The sequence below is a fragment of the Bufo gargarizans genome, chromosome 3 (genome assembly GCF_014858855.1).
Source record: "Bufo gargarizans isolate SCDJY-AF-19 chromosome 3, ASM1485885v1, whole genome shotgun sequence".
NCBI lineage: Eukaryota > Metazoa > Chordata > Amphibia > Anura > Bufonidae > Bufo > Bufo gargarizans.
Genome location: NC_058082.1, coordinates 207,750,340 through 207,771,840, shown reverse-complemented (window position 1 = coordinate 207,771,840; position 21,501 = coordinate 207,750,340). Strand labels below are relative to the sequence as shown.

Here is a 21,501-nt window from a genome sequence, read left to right as displayed (position 1 = left end):
ATTATACTTCAGTCAAGAAAAATAGACTAACCTGGTTCACCTGAAGTCCGCTGTGCCAGGTCAGCGGCCGTGCCTAAGAAGAAAGAAGACGCCCCTTTTTCTCGCGTCATTTATTGCAAATGTTATATTTTTGTGTGAAATAGTTGTTTATTATATTTATAATGCCATGTTTAACTTATGCATCAGCTTATGTTGGTTCAGGCATGTGTGTGAGTACGAGGCCTTACTCACGTTAAAGTCTGGGGGTGTGCAGCATACGGGTAGGCTACCCGACACTGCTAGATTTGAGTGTGTAGTTCCCTTTAAGCCAGTCAGGCCGGTTACCGGCAATCCTTATAACAGCCAGCAGAGGGAGCCCCCAGTTCAGTATAAATAGGCTAGGGCCTAGCTCAGGAAGTTTAGAAGTTTCCAGACTCAGTGCAGAGAGGGTTCCCCTCCTGAGTCCGTATGCATAGAAGTCAGAAGGGCATAGCTAAACAGCCTGAAGACACAGAATACCACAGAGGCCGATCAGATAAAGCAAGAGGTACTCAAGATAACAGAGGAGGTACTAGATAAGGACAGCTTCAAGGGTACGCCAGATAAAGGGCATTAGACCTTGGAGAGAAAGTCACATGTAGCAGGACCAGTCAGGAATAGTGTGCAAGCCGCCTGTACTGCATCTCCTGTAATCAACGCTCTGTATAATGCCTTGCTAAGACCGGCCATTCTGTACTCCCAAGAACCAGCTGTATTCACTGATATTCAGTAAAAGTTCCAGTTTTTGTTGGCTATCCTATGCTTGCTTCATTCTTCTACAATACCATACACGGCGTGTCACCGTTTAATTGACACTGGCGTCACGAACTGTTAAATACCTGCCTGTTCCAGTATTTGCCCCAATTGAAGACGACAGTGGATCCCAGGTTAGTGAGGCAATCTGCACTACAAAGCCCAGCATACACTACTGACCCCCTGGGACACTGCAAGAATGCTATTATTATCCTTTATAACCATGTTATAAGGGAAAATAATAAAATATACAGAACACCTAACCCAAACCCGAACTTCAGGGAAGAAGTCCAGGATCGGTCTGGGTACCACAGTCAGTTTTTTATCACGCGTGTGAAAAACGTATTGCACTCGCGCGATAAAAACTGAACATCGGAACGCAATCACAGTCAAAACTGACTGAAATTGCATACCTACTCGCACGATTTTCCCTGATTGCAGACGCAACGCATCCGGACCTAATCTGGACACGCTCGTCTGCACGGGGCCTAATAAATGCAAAAGACCATTTTGGAAAATTTATGAAGCCTTGCACAATTTGTGCTTTGAAAATGTTCAAAATGGGGCTTTGAGACTTTTTGGACTTCTCTGCTTAAAAATGTTGAGACATTTTGGATTTTTATTCCACTCACTTTAGTTTTGAAAACTGAGTGGGAAAGTGGGCGTGGTTAGCCCGTTGAGCTGATTAAGGGTACTTTCACACTTGCGGCAGAGAGATCCGGCAAGCAGTTCCGTCACTGGAACTGCCTGCCGGATCAGGCAAAACATATGCCAACTGATGGCATTAATAAGACTGATCAGGATCCTTATCAGTCTTAAAAATGCCTGATCAGTCGAAAAAATGCATTGAAATGATGGATCCGTCTTTCCGGTGTCATCTGGCAAAACGGATCCAGCATTTATTTTTTTCACCTTTTTTTCAGTCGCATCCGGCATTCCGGCACTAATACATTCCTATGGGAAAAAATGTCGGATCCGTCATTCAGGCAAGTCTTCAGTTTTTTTCGCCGGAGATAAAACCGTAGCATGCTACGGTTTTCTCTTTTGCCTGATCAGTCAAAATGACTGAACTGAAGATATCCTGATGCATCCTGAACTGATTACTCTCCATTCAGAATGCATGGGGATAAAACTGATCAGTTCTTTTCCGGTATAGAGCCCCTAGGACGGAACTCTGTGCAGGAAAAGAATAGCGCTAGTGTGAAAATAGCCTAAAGGGGTTGTCCACTTTTTATAAAGTGTTCAGGATAGGCCATCACTATCTGATTGGCAGAAACAACATACCCACGCCAATCAGCTGTTCAGCGATAGCTCTGGCACCAGAAGTAAACAGCTCAGTCAACTTCGCTGGAGGAGGCAGAGAGCGCGCTGCTGGGTTTCAAGTGATTTACTGTCTTAAAGGAGTATGCTGGTAAAATGTAGTTGACCCTTATCCACATGATAGAGAATAACTATTAGGACCAATGGTTGGTGTTTATAAAAAATAAATAAATGAAGATCTGTGTGTAAATGGCCATCTGACCAATGATTGCTCAGAAAATCTTTCAGATAATCTGTTGGTGTAATACAGCCCTTAGATTAGTGGAGGTACGACTATACTCAGCTATCTCTGGCTATCTCCACAGAGAATAAATGGAGTGGCACTGTACATGGTCCACATGTTCTATTCATTTTGGGTCCCCCATTCAGTTGGCAGTTAGCAGTCGGACCCCCACCAATCTAATAGCCATCCCCTATTTTCTGGATGGTGGATAACTTCATTTAATAAGAATATCCCTTTAATTCACTCCTGGATTCTCATCTAAACTGCTGAGTTCTGTTGTATAATTCCCGCTATTCCCTCTATTGCTGCTTCTGAGGGGGATCTACAGAGAGTTAGGGAGCAGATTCTCCTGTGTTTCCATGTCCTGTGTATGGGCAGACAACATGGTACATGACTAGTCTCCACCAACCAGCTCAGAGAAAATGTAGAAGTACAGACAGAGATTGCACAGGGGAAAACTGCCTAAAATGCCAGTAATAGTGTTATCCCTTGTGTACACAGATGACAGCTAAGGGAACTTTCATACTAGCGTTTTTCTTTTCCGGTGTTAAGTTCCGTCACAGGGGCTAAATACTGGAAAAAAAATGATCCGTTTTATCCTAAAGCATTCTGAATGGAGAGCATTCCATTCAGTATGCATCAGGATGCATCAGTTCAGTCCCTCTTACGTTTTTTGGCCAGAGAAAATACCGCAGCATGCTGCGCAGACCTTTAAAAATGTGTAAAAAATAAATACTGGATCCGTTTTTCCAGATGACAACTGGAAAGTCGGATCCGGTATTGCAATGCATTTGTCAGACAGATCCGCATCCGGATTCGTCTCACAAATGCATCCATTTGAGTCCAGATTGCCGGAACTGCCTGCAGGAATCCTCTGCCGCAAGTGTGAAAGTACCTTTATTCTAAAAAAATTACCCATAACAGCAGTTACACTTTAATAATAGGACCAAATTATGGCAATGCAGACTGCTACAAAACTGGCTTCAAAAATTCCCCTCATGATAAATAAATTATTCATTAACTACTCACCTTTTAGCTTCATAATTATTTTTGTTGTCAACTCTTCCTTTAGTTCTCATGATAGATGACATTTTCTCTAGCAGCAGACGGTTGTCCCTTTCAATGATTGTTAGTCGTTCCTCTTCAAGCTACAGGCATAGTGAGTATTTAGAAAGGACATTTAATGGACCATAAAATCCTGTATAGATGTGAAACCTAATCAACTAAAATCCTTAACTTTAGTACTACTAGTGATGAGCTGCAAGGGCAATATTCAAATTTGCGATATTTCACAAATATTTGGGCGAATATTCATCATATATTCGTGAATTTAAGAATTCACGATTATTTTCTTGATTGTGAAAATCGGCAATGTAATATGCGCGTATTGCGTGCGCAATACAGGCGTGGGTCACTGTTGCTATATTGTTCAAGCTTCTAGAAGTTTCCTGAGACTGGAGAAAATGGTTGGCACGGCAGAACATTGCAATAGCTTTATGTGCAAATAAAGTGCTCCAATATATTCGCGATTGCGCAAATCGGCAATTAATGAAGCGCATATTTTTGCACAATGCGTGCAACTTTACATTTTAGCAGGTCTGACTACATATTACTGATTGGTGCACTAAGTATTGTTGTGAACTTGTGACATCACAGCACTATGTCTGTAGCATGTATGTATGGACAGCAGAACCTATCACATCACCTGACACCCTGCACTGGAATCAGCTACACTATATCAGGATATAACCTACACTGACTATATACCACTAACTATCTGTATTATATATAAGCTAAGTAACTACCTATCTATCTAATGTAATTAAACAGGAAAGCACAGAGCACAGCAATAACACTGCTCTCTCTCTCTCAGAACTCCATACAACTACAGAAAATAGCTGCTGGGGAGGTTCTTATATAGTAAGGGGTAGGCAACTTTCCTATTGGTTGCTAGGGATGTTGCTAAGCTCAGACAAAGACATTGAAGCCTTCTCATTGGCCCACAGCAAGAGGGGAGGTTACTGATGGAAAAAAATCTAGAATATTCGAGAATACGAATATACAGTATAGCACTATATTCTAAATCTTCGCGAATTCTCAAAGTGGTTATATTCGCAATTCGAATATTGACGCCCAACACTAGTAACTACAGTCTTCTCTTAAACTCAGAGAAGTCCCAGACGATGAGATTTATGGTTCTTTTGGCAGTCTCCAAACACTTAACAAGGGCTTTAGCTTGGACATTCCCTATTAGGTATCATTTAGGGGACCCTCTGTGTTTGACTCCCCACTATAAGCCAGAGTTTAGAGCTCCCACAAAGTTTAGCTCCCCAGTGTCAAGCTTGGGGGGTTCATGTAATACATGGTCATCCGTTCAGTTAAATGGGCAAATAGATAAGATGAAGTCATGGAAAATCTGATGGCCTCATTGAGAGATTCATTCTGTCCAGCTTTTATATGAGGAGGGTAATACAGGGATGACTGTCATCAGGCCTCAACTTTCAGCTGTTATTGAAGTTAGGCTTTACGTTTCTGTTTCTGGTTGTTTATTGCGTGTTGTGATTTGTCATTGCATGCATTCATTGGTAGCGCTAGTATATCTATGGATACAGCAATGACGTATTCTGTAGAGAATGTGAAAACAAATGAAACATCCTACAAAATGACAAAGCATGCAATATCCACATGAGCAGCAGTCCAGACTTGTCCTGCACTAATCTGGTCCAGTCAATGCAGAATAATGCATCCATTGTTTTCTATAGGTCTGTACTGTAAGAGTGGTCATACATGTTAGCTGAACGCTCGTTTGGATGACAGCTATCCCTCCTGACATCCTTCCCACCATACACATGCACACTCAGCACTGCTCTGTTAGTATCTACAGGGTACCTAGTTAGTACCATCCATAGTATTCCCAGTTTTAGAGATTAAATAGAATATATTTGAAAATTACCTTCAATTTCTTCAATTTTAGGTTGAGATGTACATATGTTTGTGGACTGTTTGTATCCACCATTGGTTTAGCTGACTGCACCTGTAATGCACAATTGTACGTCATTATCAATATCACTATTATGTAATAATTACATTTCCTAACAAAAGATCGTGGGTGAAAAGTCGCAAATTTTGTTGCAAAGTCTTGTTTTTTCCCAAAATTTGCCACTCTTTGTTCCTTTCCAACACTCACCACATTTGTACAAAGCGAGTAAATCATTGTGGTAGGCCAAGATGCTTCACAACTATTAAGAGGCATACACCTCTTAATAATTGTGGAACATGATGTCACCCAGCAATTAAGACCGGCATACAAAAGGCTAGTCTTAATACTTCTCTTCTCTTGCACTTTTCAGGTTTGGTCATATTTATGCAGAGTCTTTCTTTCACAATGTATATTCACGAAATATTGCAGTTAATTCCTATATTACTTCTACTAATTTGTTAGATGGCCGTTTCTTAGCACTGACCACTAGTTGTCTTATAAAGACAAATAAGTAACACTGGGAGGATTCAGATACATGGGTCATACTTGCAGTTCTACTCTACTTGAAAGGGGCGATACAGTATATATATAACAGTGAGCCCTCATTGGGATATCGTACCTACTAATGTCTACAGCATATGGAGAGTTTTTTCTTGGTGAAACACTCCTTCTAGGGAAGAATATCTCCAGCTTGAAGCTCTTGCAGTACCATAATATTATGGTACATAGTGCCCCATTGTCCTTATAAGTGGGACTATGTGTGCCGCCATACAACCTCCTGCTGTGTGCTTTAATAAAAATGTGTATACATCACAGCAAGGAATATAAATAGGATGAAAACAAATATCAAATAATAGTTGTTTGTCAGCAACACATTGCTCTATGTAAACAGGGATGTGCTGGTGACAATATTTGTATGGGGATGAATGATCGTAGTAGCGATTGTTCATCCCCATATAGAGTGGATGACTGCTGCATGTAGATGCAGCTGAATGAGCGAGCAATAATTGAGAATTAATGGATAATTCAAAACATTATAAGTATCACGCTATGTAAATGGTTCCTTCCAAGTAATGATGCAAGATGTTGACAAAAGTTCAGTGTCAAAGTGGCCTTACACACATAGCCTTAAGATATGCTCTGTCTACATGCTGATACTTACACCTAATTATACAAATCCTCCAGGGTTAAACAGAAGTCCAATCTAATATAATGTATGGTAATATTTGTATTTTTTTTTACTTATTGCCATAAACCCATGCAGGGGTATACACAGAAATCAAGGGGCCCCATAGCAAAGGTTAGAATTGCCCCCTCCCACACCCACTATAGAGATAGATAGATAGAAAGATAGAGGAAGCAGAAAGGCCACAATGTCCCCCGCATATGAGCGAAATGTGCACAGCACACAGGAGCCAACCGGGGCCATATTGTAAAGGGGCAAAGGGTCTAGACCCACTTACAGGTGCAATGGGTTCAAAACACCCTCAGTCGCCATATTAGGTATAGGAAATCGCCATAGAGACTATGGCAAACTGTAGAAAAACCCATCTAATTAGTTTCTTAGCGACAAAATACAGAGTGGGGCATAGGGAGCATCTATCATTGCATCTATAATAGATGCTCCCTATGCCCCACTCAGTATTTGTTACCCAAGAGGTCTGTATTTGCCATTTTTATTTCTTTAAATATTGCAGGAGAACCCTGCCTTCCCCATTGCTAAGAATCTAATTGGATGGGTTATTCTACAGTTCAGTTTTTAGTTTTCTGTTTGCCCTTGTCTTTCTGGCCATTTCCCATACCTAATATGGCGACTGAGGGTGTTTTAAAACCATTGCGCCTGTGCGTGGGAACTGTCCCTTTACAATATGGCCACCGGTCGGCTCCTGTGTGCTGTGCGCATGTCGTGTATACGCTGGGGACATTGTGGCCTTTCTGCTTCCTCTGGGTCACTATGGACATGCGCAGCGTTCTCTGCTCAACTCCGTACTGTGACGGGAATTTTGATGGTTGCTCTCCTCCCAAACATTGCTGAGTTTGTCACTATGTACACATGATTGATACATGTGTATATTATTTTATTAATTACAATGATTAACTGTATTATGAATTTACGCAATCATGTATGATATTATATGACATAATCATGGACACTATCACTAGTTGCTTGAGAAAGGCTCCAGTATAGAGCCAAAACATCACGTCCTGCATGGGTGAATACATTTTGTTTCTTTTTCCTGCTTGAGAGTGCTGCCTTTTTGCTACCTTTGTATAATTGGGGCGATTGTCCTGTCCCATTAGGCTTGCACCTCGTCTTGCTTTTTGCTGTCTTGTGCTGCCATTTTTCTTCTTTAGATAGATAGATGTTGTCACGGACGTTCCCGCGACAGGTGGCAGGAAATCGGTGAGACTGGCAACCGGCGTGGTTTGATCTGACATGTTTTGCGTTTGGATCAAAATACATGTGTGTTGTTTCTGGTGCTTGTCACACTTTCTTCCCCCAGGTGTGGGTTAGGGTCATTTAACCTTCTCTATTTCTTGTTGTTTCTCCCACTATGCTATGTGGTTTATAGCTTCTGTTGGAGTTGTGGATAGCTGATGTGTGGATCTCGGCTGAGTGCTGCCATAGCAACTTGAAGTTTAGTGTTTTATTTCCCTTTTGTATTTTGTTTGGGTTATTTTGTGCATTGCATTTCCCTGTCGTTTGTATTAAGGCCTGAGGAAGACTACTGTTCGCCCTTCCTTTTGGAGGAACAGGTTGTCTCAGTCCTGACATTAGTACCAGGGTCCTATAGGGTGAGTTAGAACACTAGGTTTTCCGGTGTACAAACTCACCTACCTCTGGGGTCTGGTTATACTGGTAGTTAGTCAGGACTAATTAGGGTTTTACTAGGAGGTGTCATCTCTTTTCCTAGTTTCCAGGCCTTATTTCCCCACCACTTTCCCTCCTATGTTCGGTGTTTCCCTCCCACACCCGAATTTGACAGATGTTTATTGTAAGTTATTTAGTGCCATTCATTTTTTGTAATTGCTAAATAAATTATACTTTTGTTACATACAGAGCACTGTACTGTATTGTATACTGTATACATATTTGTAGAAACCAGTACATTATGCAATGGAAGAACACTATTGTGGCTTTTAGTCAAATAAAAGTCTTTCATTGACTATTGGCTGTAGTAGTAGCAATGAAAGGTAAATATACAGGGTGTGTATGAGCACCAGAATGCTGAAGGCCCATCCTGTCATAGGTCAATGGGAATCTGGGACTCCATAGAGCACAGCTGAGAGCCCATGATTCCATAGAGAAGAGCAGGGGCTCCTTACAGTGTCAGAAGGGGGTGAGAAGAAGCCCTAGAAAGCGGGAGGAGCTGACCTGTGCCTCCACAGAGAAAGCCAGCATCATAAAGGTAGCAGAGCCAAACCAGTAGGCCCCAGAGCAACCATGTTAAATTTCCATAAGTGAAAAGTATGTCATGCTCAAGGAAGCATGGCCTCCTAGAATATAAACATCTCACTTCTTTTGGATTAGTGACAGGTCCTCTTTAAACTACAATTTTATGCTTTGTGTAACCAAACAATGCATAATCCCCACTGCTCATTTGTTCAGTGCAAATTGTATGTTACTGAATGCTAAACTTGTAACTCTGCTATGTTTGCAGATACTGGCAAATGTGTTTGCAGTTGTAGTTAAGCAACGTTGTATTCATTCACTTGTGCAGGCTGCTTTGAAGACTAAACTGTAGGCTTCTACCTGAAATTGGCCAAATCTATGTTACTCTCTCTATATATATCTTATCATACAAAAAAATTATAATCTCCAGCATATACTGTGTAAATTCTGAATTGCCTTCTGTTACATCCATGGTCAACATGACAGACCCAAAATAAGGGTGCCTTCATGTGTGGTGAAAAAATTTGTGAGAACATACAGAATGTGACACAGTGAGGGGTTGTGTCTGGCAAGGCAGGTATTTTCCTCCCAGCATGTGCAGCTGGGTTGGTTTCCAACCAGGTGAGGTCAAATACCGGACCGGAGTTTAAGTGCCGATCTGGGTTTTGGCAGGACCTGGCTGTCCTTAAATAGGCAGCTGGGCTCAGCTGAGATCTCAGCTCAGCTCAGATGTCAGAGATGTCTCTGTTTTTGGATCTGAGGCTTTGTGCTATGCAAAGGGCCATGAGCTGCACACTGGGGAAACAGGCCCCCTAAAGCCTGCTGTGGACTACTGAAGGCAGAACTGCCAGCAAGGTGACTTGTGTTATATGAATTTTCCATTGTGTGCGAATTAACACCAAGATTGCAAAGTTACGTGCTGTTTTGTGCGATTGCCTCAAGTGTAAAAAAACCCTGACGTTCTGAGTTAAGAACTTGTATTTTGCCTCTGTACTGCGCCCGCTTCTGGCAATCTACCAGAGCGAAACCCCACAATTGGTGGAGGATGGGGTGCAAGAGCAGTGAGGCTGGCGTGATTGCCGATATTTTTGGTTTATGCATTTTTTAGGCATGGTTGTATGTCGTACATTAAACCAGCTGTATTACAACCAGTGCCCCACGACAACATGGAGGCTGTTGTAAAGGCCCTCATGGAGGCTAATCTGCAGCAGCGAGAGACAAACCTGCAGCAACGCAAGGCTAAAAAGCAGCAGCAGGAGACTAACCAGTTGCTGCTACAACCTGTGATGGCTTTGCAGACAGCAGGAGCAACCCTGAGCATCCACAATGCCCGGAAAGCAGTCCGTGCTGCGATTCCTAAGATGACCCCGCAGACAACATCAAAACCTACCTGGTGATGTATGAGAAAGTGTCCATCAGGGAAAAGCTACCCTGTGACCAGTGGGTTGAGGCCGTCGCTCCATTCCTGGCATCAAATTCCCAGCAAGTGTATTTCGACTTGCCGGACGATCAAGAGGCCGACTACCAAAAAGTAAAGGGTGAGATTTTGGCAAGACTGGGGGTGAATGTGTTGGTCCGGGCCCAGGGGGTACATCAGTGGGGGTTTAAGCTGGCTGACCCTGCGAGGACCCAGTGTTATGACTTACTCCACCTCTTGCAAAAATGGCTACAGCCTGATGTGCTGAGTCCTACGGCTATGCTGGATAGACTATTAGCTGATATGTTCTGGAGGGCTCTGCCACCCCCTCTCCAGCACTGGATCGGCCAGGTATCTCCTGGCAATGCCCTAGAACATTATACTACATAAATAATGAAGTGTTGCTAATTTTCCAAAGCAGAATGTCTCCATTTATTTCAATGAGGGTTGTAATCTTCACAGAAATCTCCAACATAATTTGCACCAAAATCTGCAACAAAACAGCACCAAAATCTGAACCAAAATCTGCAACCAAATCTGCATGTGTGAAGGCGCCCTAATTGTCACCTAGCTTTCTCCAGAAGCCCTGTTATGCCTAGTTAGGCCTCCTTCACACGGGCGTTGCGGATTGGGGCGGGATGCGTTCAGGGTGCGTTCAGTGAAACTCGCACTATTTTGCAAGCAAGTTCAGTCAGTTTTGTCTGCGATTGTGTTTAGTTGTTCAGTTTTTTCCACGCGGGTGCAATACGTTTTAATGCGTTTTTCACGCGCGTGATAAAAAACTGAATGTTTACAAACAACATCTCTTAGCAACCATCAGTGAAAAACGCATCGCACCCGCACTTGCTTGCGGATGCAATGCGTTTTTCACGCAGCCCCATTCACTTCTATGGGGCCAGGGCTGCGTGAAAAACGCAGAATATAGAACATGCTGCGATTTTCACGCAACGCAGAACTGATGCATGAAAAACAACGCTCATGTACACAGACCCATTGAAATAAATGGGTCAGGATTCAGTGCGGGTGCTATGCGTTCACGTCACACATTGCACCCGCGCGGAAAACTCGCTCGTGTGAAAGGGACCTTACACTGAAAAGGTGCATCTTCTGTCCCCAAAGAGCTGTAATGTGAGATATATTGGTTCACAATGAAATGCTGTATGTATTTATGGTCTTAAAGGACATCTATCAGGTTTGTACCTATGACACTGGCTGACCTGTTACATGTGCGCTTGGCAGCTGAAGGCATCTGTGTTGGTCTCATGTTCATATATGCTTACATTGCTGAGAAAAATTATGTTTCAATATATGCAAATGAGTCTCTAGGAGCAACGGGGGAGTTGCCATTACACCTAGAAGCTCTGCTCTCTCTGCAACTGCTGTGCCCTCTCTGCTTTCAGATAGTGTGAGGCAGTAAAAACATTATCACACTTGGCACTGTCAATCAAAATGCAAAGGGTGCGGCAGTTGCAGAGAGAACAGAGCCTTTAGGTGTAATGACAACGCCCCTGTTGCTCCTAGAGGCTCATTTGCATATATTAAAACTTAATTTTTCTCAGCAATTCATGGCACATATGAACATGAGACCAAAACAGATGTCTTTAGCTGCCAAGTTCACATGTTACAGGTCAGCCAGTGTCATAGGTACAAATCTACTGACAGGTGCCCTTTACCAGCATCACAGAATATTTTGCAACCTGAGAGAAGGGAATATTTCAGGATGTATTAAGGCTACTTTCACACTAGCGTTTTTCTTTTCCGGCGCTGAGTTCCGTCCTAAGGGCTCAAATCCGGAAAAGAACTGATCAGGTATATCCCCATGCATTCTGAATGGAGAGCAATCCCTTCAGGATGCATCAGGATGTCTTCAGTTCAGTCTCTGATCAGGCTTTTCAGAAAACCGTAGCATTTTGTATTTTTACCTCCGGCCAAAAATCCGGAACACTTTGACTGAACGCCGGATCCGGCTTTTTTCCCATTGACTTGCATTAACGCCGGATCAAACCGGATCCGGCTTTTGCATGTTAAACCCGAAAAATTTGAAAAAAAAGTTAAAGTCCATAAATGGCGGATCCGTTTTTTCCAATGCATTTTTTCATTGTGATCAAAATCCTGATCAGGATTCAAATGTAATCCGTTTTCACACGTTTTTCCGGATCCGGCAGGCAGTTCCGGTGTCAGAATTGAACGCCGGATTCAACCAACGCTAGTGTGAAAGTAGCCTTAGGCCTCATGCACACGACCGTTGTGTGCATCCGTGGCCGTTGTGCCGTTTTCCGTTTTTTTTCGCGGACCCATTGACTTTCAATGGGTCCGTGGAAAAATCGGAAAATGCACCGTTTTGCAGCCGAGGCCGTGATCCGTGTATCCTGTCCGTCAAAAAAATATGACCTGTCCTATTTTTTTGACGGACAACGGTTCACGGACCCATTCAAGTCAATGGGTCCGTGAAAGAACACGGATGCACACAAGATTGGCATCCGTGTCCGTGATCCGTGGCCGTAGGTTGCTTTCATACAGACGGATCCGAAGATCCGTCTGCATAAAAGCTTTTTCTGATCTAAGTTTTCACTTCGTGAAAACTCATTTCCGACAGTATATTCTAACACAGAAGCGTTCCCATGGTGATGGGGACGCTTCTAGTTAGAATACACTGCAAACTTTGTACAAGACTGCCCCCTGCTGCCTGGCACCACCCGATCTCTTACAGGGGGATATGATAGCACAATTAACCCCTTCAGGTGTGACACCTAAAGGGGTTAATTGTACTATCATATTCCCCTGTAAGAGATCAGGGCTGCCAGGCAGCAGGGGGCAGACCCCCCCCCCCCTCCCCAGTTTGAATATCGTTGGTGGCACAGTGTGCCAACCACCATCGGCCCCCCTCCCTCCCTCTATTGTATTAAATCGTTGGTGGCACAGTGTGCCAACCACCATCGGCCCCCCTCCCTCCCTCTATTGTATTAAATCGTTGGTGTGTTGTGCCAACCACCATCGCCCCCCCCCCCCCCTCTATAGCAGTAACATTGGTGGCAGTGTGCGGTCTCAACAGTAGAAGATTCATACTTACCGGCTTGCTGCTGCGATGTCTGTGAACGGCCGGGAGCTCCTCCTACTGGTAAGTGACAGTTCTTTAGCAATGCGCCGCACAGACCTTTCACTTACCAGTAGGAGGAGCTCCCGGCCGGACACAGACATCGCAGCAGCAAGCCGGTAAGTATGAATCTTCTACTGTTGAGACCGCACACTGCCACCAATGTTACTGCTATAGAGGGAGGGGGGGGGCGATGGTGGTTGGCACACTGTTCCACCAACGATTTAATACAATAGAGGGAGGGAGGGGGGCCGATGGTGGTTGGCACACTGTGCCACCAACGATTTAATACAATAGAGGGAGGGAGGGGGGCCGATGGTGGTTGGCACACTGTGCCACCAACGATTTAATACAATAGAGGGAGGGAGGGGGGACGATGGTGGTTGGCACACTGTGCCACCAACGATATTCAAACTGGGAAGGGGGGGGCTGCCCCTGCTGCCTGTCAGCCCTGATCTCCTACAGGGGAATATGATAGTACAATTAACCCCTTTAGGTGCCGCACCTAAAGGGGTTAATTGTGCTATCATATCCCCCAGTAAGAGATCGGGTGCTGCCAGGCAGCAGGGGGCAGTCTTGTACAAAGTTTGTAGTGTATTCTAACCTGAAGCGTCCCCATCACCATGGGAACGCCTCTGTGTTAGAATATACTGTCGGATCTGAGGTTCACGAAGTAGCTCATATCCGACAGTATATTCTAACATAGAGGCGTTCCCATGGTGATGGGGACGCTTCAAGTTAAAATATACCATCGGATTGGAGAAAACTCCAATCCGATGGTATAAAAGAACTCCAGACTTTACATTGAAAGTCAATGGGGACGGATCCGTTTGAAATGGCACCATATTGTGTCAACATCAAACGGATCCGTCCCCATTGACTTGCATTGTAATTCAGGACGGATCCGTTTGGCTCCACACGGCCAGGCGGACACCAAAACGACTTTTTTTTCATGTCCGTGGATCCTCCAAAAATCAAGGAAGACCCACGGACGAAAAAACGGTCACGGATCACGGACCCACGGACCCCGTTTTTGCGGACCGTGAAAAAAAACGGTCGTGTGCATGAGGCCTTAGTCAATCAAAACACATGGAAAAAAGTTTCCTGCCTTGTTTTGCTCAGGACAGCAACAAAGTGAAAGCTGAATTAGTATATTAACGGCATTCCAATCAGCATGCCCAACAGTCCCTCCCGCCAGCTCACTGATCCAAGAAAACTATTTCACTACTGACACAATGCAGGGGGTAGTAGACGAAGCATGATTAGCATGATAATTACCTGCTTGTTTTGCAGGAAAACCGTTATTATCTCAACTTAGGCTTTTAAATGGGAACTCTATTAAGGACACTGAGCGGGATGTGCTATATATATATATATATTGTATTTTATATTAAAATGTCATAATACAGGCCCAGGAAAAAGTAGCCCGCCTTTAGCGATAGTATGACAAGATGAACGAGCAAGTGGATTGTTTTTCTTTTAATTACCCACAAGTCACAAAAGATGCTGAAAGTGGTTCACGTATGAATCTTTGGGCACGTCGGATTATGTTGGTTGATACTGCTTGCAGCTCTCCAACAGTAAAGCTGCAGAAGAATAAATGTCCTGCTTTTTCCAACAAGACGGGGCAATATGCCGCACCCCTGGAACTCACTGGCATGGAGGTTATGGCCACCACGTTCCCCAGACTTGTTAGCATGCAATTTTTATCTGTGGGGAAATTTAACCCTTTCTACCCCAGAGGTTTTTTTGGTGTTTCGCGCTCCCTGCCTTCCCAGAGCCAGAATGTTTTTATTTGTCTGTTCACATAGCCATATGAGGGCTTGTTTTATGCAGGGCAAGTTGTACTTTCCAACGCCACCATTTAAAATTGCATATGATGTAGTGGGGAGCGGAAAAAAAATTCCAAATGGGGTGAAATTGCAAAAATAAAAAAAGCTATTCCACCTAGGGTTGTTTCGGGTATCGAACTTTCAATACCCAATCGATACATTTAGCTCGGTATCGATACGATACTGGGATTTGTCTTTTATCGATACTAGGCTGTGCTACTGCACAGCCCAGTATCAGGGAATATGGATCGCGCTGCTCTCAGCGTGCGCCATCTTCCCTCAGCAGCACGGGGAGAAGGAAGCAGTCTCTCCCTCTCCCCTGTGCTGCTGCTGCCTCCAATAAGAGCGTGGAGGCGGGGCGGGGCTGTGGCCACTGTACCACCAATGATAACTAACGTTTAATATACAAATGCAGGCGGTGGCAGAAACACATTGTCGACACCCTGCCTCTGACAGGGCACTGCGATCCGTAGAAATTAACCCCTCAGGTGCCACACCTGAGGGGTTAGCTGATCACAGCACCCTGCCTGAGGTCGGGTGCCGGCAATGTGTTTCTGCCGCCAACTGTATTTGTATATTAAACGTTAATGCACCCCCCCCCAGTATTAAAAACATTGGTGGCAGTGGCCATAGAGACAGAGTCCCCTCACCTCCTCCTATTGGTGGCAGTGGCAGCTTCTGATCGGAGACCCAGCAGTCCCTGGGGCTCCGATCGGTTATGCTACTGAAGCCCTGGCTGCCATGGTGAGCTCCCTGCTGCTGTGTGTACTATACAAAGGGCAGCAGGGACAGTGTGAGATCCTATTTACCCTGATAGAGCTCTATTAGGGTGAATAGACAAGGGATTAAAAGATCCCAGGTTCTAGCCCCTAAGGGGGGAAATAGTAAATAAAAAGTAAAAAAACAAACAAAAAAAACTACTAGAAGTTTAAATCGCTCCTTTCCCAACTTTACATATAAAATATATAAACAATCAATAAATAAATAATATATTACATATTGCCACGTCCGAAAAGTCCAAACTATTAAAATATCCAAAAATATCTCCTATGCGGTGAACGCTGTAAAAGAAAAATAATAAAATAATTTTTTTTGTCACCTTATCCCCCCAAAAAATAGCATAGGACTGTTCGATTATGGGCTGGATGTTCCATAAAATGCCGAATGCACGTGGCTTTTTTTGGCATTTTCTTTTTTTCGCGTGGTATCGAATGGTGTCGAGTATCGCAATACTTTTTTATGCTATCGAAACTGAATCAAAATTTTGGTATCGAAACAACCCTAATTGCACCACAGTTTTAAGTTTTTTTTATTTATGACGTTCGATGTGCGATAAAACTGACCAGTTACTTTTATTCTACATGTCAGTACGAATCCGGCGATACCTTATATGTTAGTTTTTCTTGCGTTTTGATAGTGACAAAATAATTTTAAAAAGTGGGAAAAAATCTGTTTTATTTTTTCGTCGCCATATTTTGACCCTATAGCTTTTTTGTGTACGGAGCTGTGTGGGGGCGATCTTAACTTTTCATTGATACCATTCTGGGGTGTGTATGACTTTTTGATCACTTTTTATTTATTTTCTTTGTAGAAAATGAGCAACCAAAAACGGTGAATCGGCCATTTTGATGCTTTTTTCCGTTTTGCTGTTTGCCGTATAGGGAATTTGTTTTTATATTTTTATACTATAAAAGCCTACTGAGCTTGGTGTTAGATATTTTGACATGGTCTCCAGGAGGTGGGGTTTGTCTGTATTGTGAGTCCATAATGCATATTTGTGATATTTTTACTTGTTTTTTTTTTATGATGAAATAAAGGATGATTTGTATTGTATGTGGCTTCATATTTGTGGCGATTTGTATCCTTTTTTTTGTAACGTACCGGTATATGTTAAACGGAGGCATAAAATGTGATGTTAACCTACCCTTAGTGACCACCAATATGCCTTTCATGAGTCTCCTGTGCAGCGGAGAGCAGAGATTTGGCAGAATTGCCCCTCTTGGCAGTTTAACCCCTTAGATGCAGAGGTCAATAGTGACCGTGGGATCTAAGTAGTTACAGAGGGAATGGATTCCTTCTGTCTCCCATCGGTACCTCACAAATGAGACTGTGGGGTGCTGATGTCTGTCAGTGGTAGCCTGACAGCAAATGAAGACCTGCCTGCAGTGTTTCCCATCAGGTGAGATCTCTCTAGTGCACCTTGATGGCGACTGTCCGTATAGCACTGACAGTATAATACATTGTACAGCAGGTGTTGTGCAAATGTATTATAGAGCCGATGAAAAGAAGGCCCACTTGGGACTAGTAAATGGTTCAAAAAAGTTTTAAAACAGAAAAAAAATCTCCAAGTTAAAAAAATACATTCTATGCTTTTCAATTTAAAAAATTGCCAAAATAAAATCCCTTCCACATATGTACCTCAAAATGATACCAATAAAAATTACCAAGTCGTCCTACAAAAATCAAGCCCTTACAAAGCTCCTTAGAAAGAAAACTAAAAAAGTTATGGATCTCGGGCTGCTTCGATGCAAAATCCTATTTTATTATATTTTTTTTAATGTTTTTTTATTGTGCAAAAGCAGTAAAATGCAAAAAAAAAAAATGCATTTGGTATCGATGTAATCGTACTGACCAGCAGAATTAACTTATCATGTTACTTATGCTGAAAAATAAACGCCGCTAAATTTATAACGTATAAATTCAGTGGCAGTATTGCTGTTTTTCTTACCCCCCCCCCCCCCCCTCCCAGAAAGAATTAATAAAAGTTAATCAGTAACTTATGTGTACCCCAAAATGGTGGCATTAGAAACTACAACTTGTGCCACAAAAAAACTAACCGCTCTTGGAAGACGATGATGGAAAAAATAAAATAAATCACTTGATCATTAAATCCCAAAACAGGCTGGTCACTAAGGGGTTAACAGAACACCTCAATTGCACATTTTGAGAATTTATGAATAGCTTTGAAACTGATCTCCTTGGTGTATCTTGTATATTGTCTCCATGGAGATAATGTACTGTTTATTTCAGGAACACAACACCATTGATGACCAGTTGGACTTGTCACAAAGCGATTTCAGAATGACAAACCAAAGCTGCAGGACATGACCACCATGTGCTCTCTGTAGCATCTATTGTCTGGAAAGAGACTTTCCCCAGGGCAGTCATCAATCCTTGTTGGCAACTGGTCTTACAAAAGGCATAAGCTTGACATCTAGGAAAATCTGAGTAAAAGCATTTAAGAAAGAAAATGATCAGAAAATGGCCAAGGAGGCATTGGTGACTGCAAACTTTACGAAATATTTCAGAATGGATCATTGTAGCCTTTATTTTAAGTTGCATCAATCTACAATGGCTCTCTGTGACCCAACAGTAAAATGAATTTACATTATAATATTAGAGAACGGCTTAAAGGAGTTGTCCAACATAATAAAAAAATGAATCATGGGCATCTTTGTGTAAGGGTACTTTCACACTTGCAGCAGAGGATTCCGGCAGGCAGTTCCGTCGGACCGGACGCAAACTGATGCCATTTGTTAGACGGATCCGGATGCGGATTTGTCTGACAAATGCATTGAAATACCGGATCCGTCTCTCCGGTGTCATCCGGAAAAACGGACCCGGTATTTTTTTTTTTCCACAGATTTAAAAGTCTGCGCATGCATGGACCCAAAGAATGGATCCGTCAATGCAGCAATAAATGCACTAATAAATTTCCATGGAAATGAATGCCAGATTCGGCATTCCGGCAAGTGTTCAGGATTTTTGGCCGAAGAGAAAACTGCAGCATACTGCGGTATTTTCTCCGGCCCAAAAACGTAAGAGGGACTGAACTGATGCTTTCTGATGCATACTGAACGGAATGCTCTCCATTCAGAATGCATTAGGATAAAACTGATTTTTTCCGGTATTGAGCTCCTGTGACGGAACTCAACACTGGAAAACAAAAACGCTAGTGTGAAAGTACCCTTAAAGGGGTTGTCTCGTCTCACTGTAACTAAGGCGAGATCAGACACAGTTCCGACCACCAGCTGGCCGGGAAACAGCAGAGTGTTCCAGCATTCGCATTTTCAGTAGGTCCCATTGTGGTGCATGAGAGCTACATAGGAAACAGCATAGCTTGTTGTGCTGCGCTGCATGCACCACAACGGGAGCTACTGAAACAGTGAGCGCCAGAGTGCACTGCTGTTCACCAGCCGGAAGATGAGACAACCCCTTTAAAGGAGAGAGCTGCAGCAGGAAGGACCCCCCCCAAGAAAGGCACACCCTTGTGGTAAGACAAGAGCTGCAGCAGAAAGGACATGCCCCTGAGAAAGAACACACCCACTGAGCTGCCTGTTTGAAATAAATCTAGCAGAGCAATTGGAGCAATGAATGGGGGAGCTCTGCATCCATGTGAGGTACAGGGCTGGTTCTAGTTTTGTTAGAAAGAGATTGTCATGTACTACACGATGTCTGACTTTCATTTTTTTACATTAATCAAGGGCTCACGTGTTTAAAAAATAAACTCAATAACCCCTTCTAAAATGCCCTCTGTTCCAGGTGCTGCTGCTTTCAGTGGTTCTCACTGGATCGGAAGTGACTTATTCTTGGTCATGAGACTCATTGGCAAGAATGGCACATTACTATTGAGCCTTAGCAGTGACGTGACATTTTTGCACACATGACCACTGGGGACATTGAATGGCTGTATCAGTCTTGTGACAAAGAACAGGTCTCCGCCTCTCCTGGTCTGGCAGAAACCATTGGGAGCTGGAAAAGAGGGCATTTTAAAAGGTGAGTGAGGCATCTTTTAAAAAATGTTAACTTACTGCTGCCTGCCATTTGTTCTTTAATTAAGCCGGACAACCCCTTTTAGACAGTAGTACTTGTTCTACCAACTAAAAGCTGACCATGCACATGGGGTAAATAACAGCCCAACTCAACAGCCTTTCCTGGCAATGACCTCATTCTTTTGTGAAATTAATAACTGACTACAATTTGAATCTTTATGGAGGAAGTCCACATTACAAAAAAGTGTGAGAAAAGGGTTGGGTTTTGATCTGGCATTTTTTGTGAAATGTAAATTTTTGTAATGATATCAACTAGTGAACTTGTGGTTTCAAGTTCGGCGTACAACATTCGGGTTATCTAAGAATCCCGTTATGGATTTTGCTACCATGGACCGTAAGTTATGGTCTGTGGTAGCGGAATCCATAATGGAATTCTTAGATAACCCGAACCTTGTACGCTTAACTTGAAACCAAAAGTTTTCTCAACACTAATATCAACCAAAGTCACAATCAGATGTATGATCAGCTTTTAGCCTAACAACTGCTTTAAAAAAAGATATCTGGCCTTTTAAAATTCTGATTAGTATTTTTTAGACCACAGGTATAGTTATTGCACAGGACACTGCAGTTATCTGGTTCTCTTCACCTTCTGTGTGACATTTGGTAGAGTAGAGAGGAGAAAACGAAATACAATATAGTCGCTATGAAGCGTAACTGGATATATGGATATGCAGTATCCTATATACAGGAATACGTTTGTTCTACAAAAGATTGTGTGTGAGTGGAACCCTAGGCTGTGATATGCAACTGAACACTGCCACTGCCTTTTTGTCTTTGTCTTGTTACTATACCACTCAGCCTCCCTGATGAGCCACCCACTAATCAGCACAATCTATAGGATGAGGAGCTCTTGTGCTGTAGGGGCAAAGCAGGAAGATTGCAGGGAAAGGTTCCTGAGGTATTGGGGTCTTCCTTTTCGGGGCATTCACCTCGTTCTTTACCACCTGGTAGAACAAGTGAATAGGGGTCCCTATCGTGTATTATAGGGCTATGTAGGCACTACTGTAGTTTAGCTTTGTGTGTCAAATCCTCTGTAGGGCAAACATATTTCTGTATATAGGATGCTACCTCCCTATATATCCTGAAAGGCCAATACCGCTCAATTGCAGCTATATTGTATCTATGAATTTTGCATTTTTAGATGTATTAAAAAAAAGTTGAGAGCTTCCCCCAGAGCTTCACTGGGTTCAGAATTTTCACCTAGACAGGCCCTCTGATATGAGCATCAGAGCATTTCATGTTCCGATGTTCTCCCTTGCCCTGCGCTGTATCGCGCAGGTCAAGGGCTGTTTGTTTATATGTTTTACACTGCTAGGTGGAGGCTTCCACCTAGCAGTGTGCCTGGTGACATCACCGGCACTAATGGGCTCACTGCTAGGCGGAAGCCTCTGCCTAGCTTACCCATGTTGATCCCGGTAAGTCACCGGATCTCCAGAAAAAGCCTTTGCCTTGTGCAATTCAGTGCAGGGCAAAAGAGAGCATTGGAGCATGAAATTCTTTAAGCTTTCGTTCTCTCCTCTATGTTCCAGTATTCACATTGGAGTATATTAGTTTGTAGTATCCCAGTGAGACATATGCCGTCTATAGAGGTCAATGACCTTCTGGATGTCAGAGTTTCCTGTGTATACAGACGTGTAG

General features: G+C 43.1%; 1 protein-coding gene across 1 annotated transcript in view; it reads right to left on the bottom strand.

Moving 5' to 3' along the window:
• Positions 1–21,501, bottom strand: part of CFAP97D2 (CFAP97 domain containing 2) — a 38,505-nt gene that overhangs the window by 11,956 nt on the left and 5,048 nt on the right. Inside the window, exons 2-3 of the mRNA XM_044287972.1 lie at positions 5,268–5,348; positions 3,344–3,462 (exon numbers count right to left, since the gene is read on the bottom strand). Coding sequence (XP_044143907.1) covers positions 3,344–3,462; positions 5,268–5,348 — 200 coding nt within the window. The remainder of the gene's footprint in view (positions 1–3,343; positions 3,463–5,267; positions 5,349–21,501) is intronic.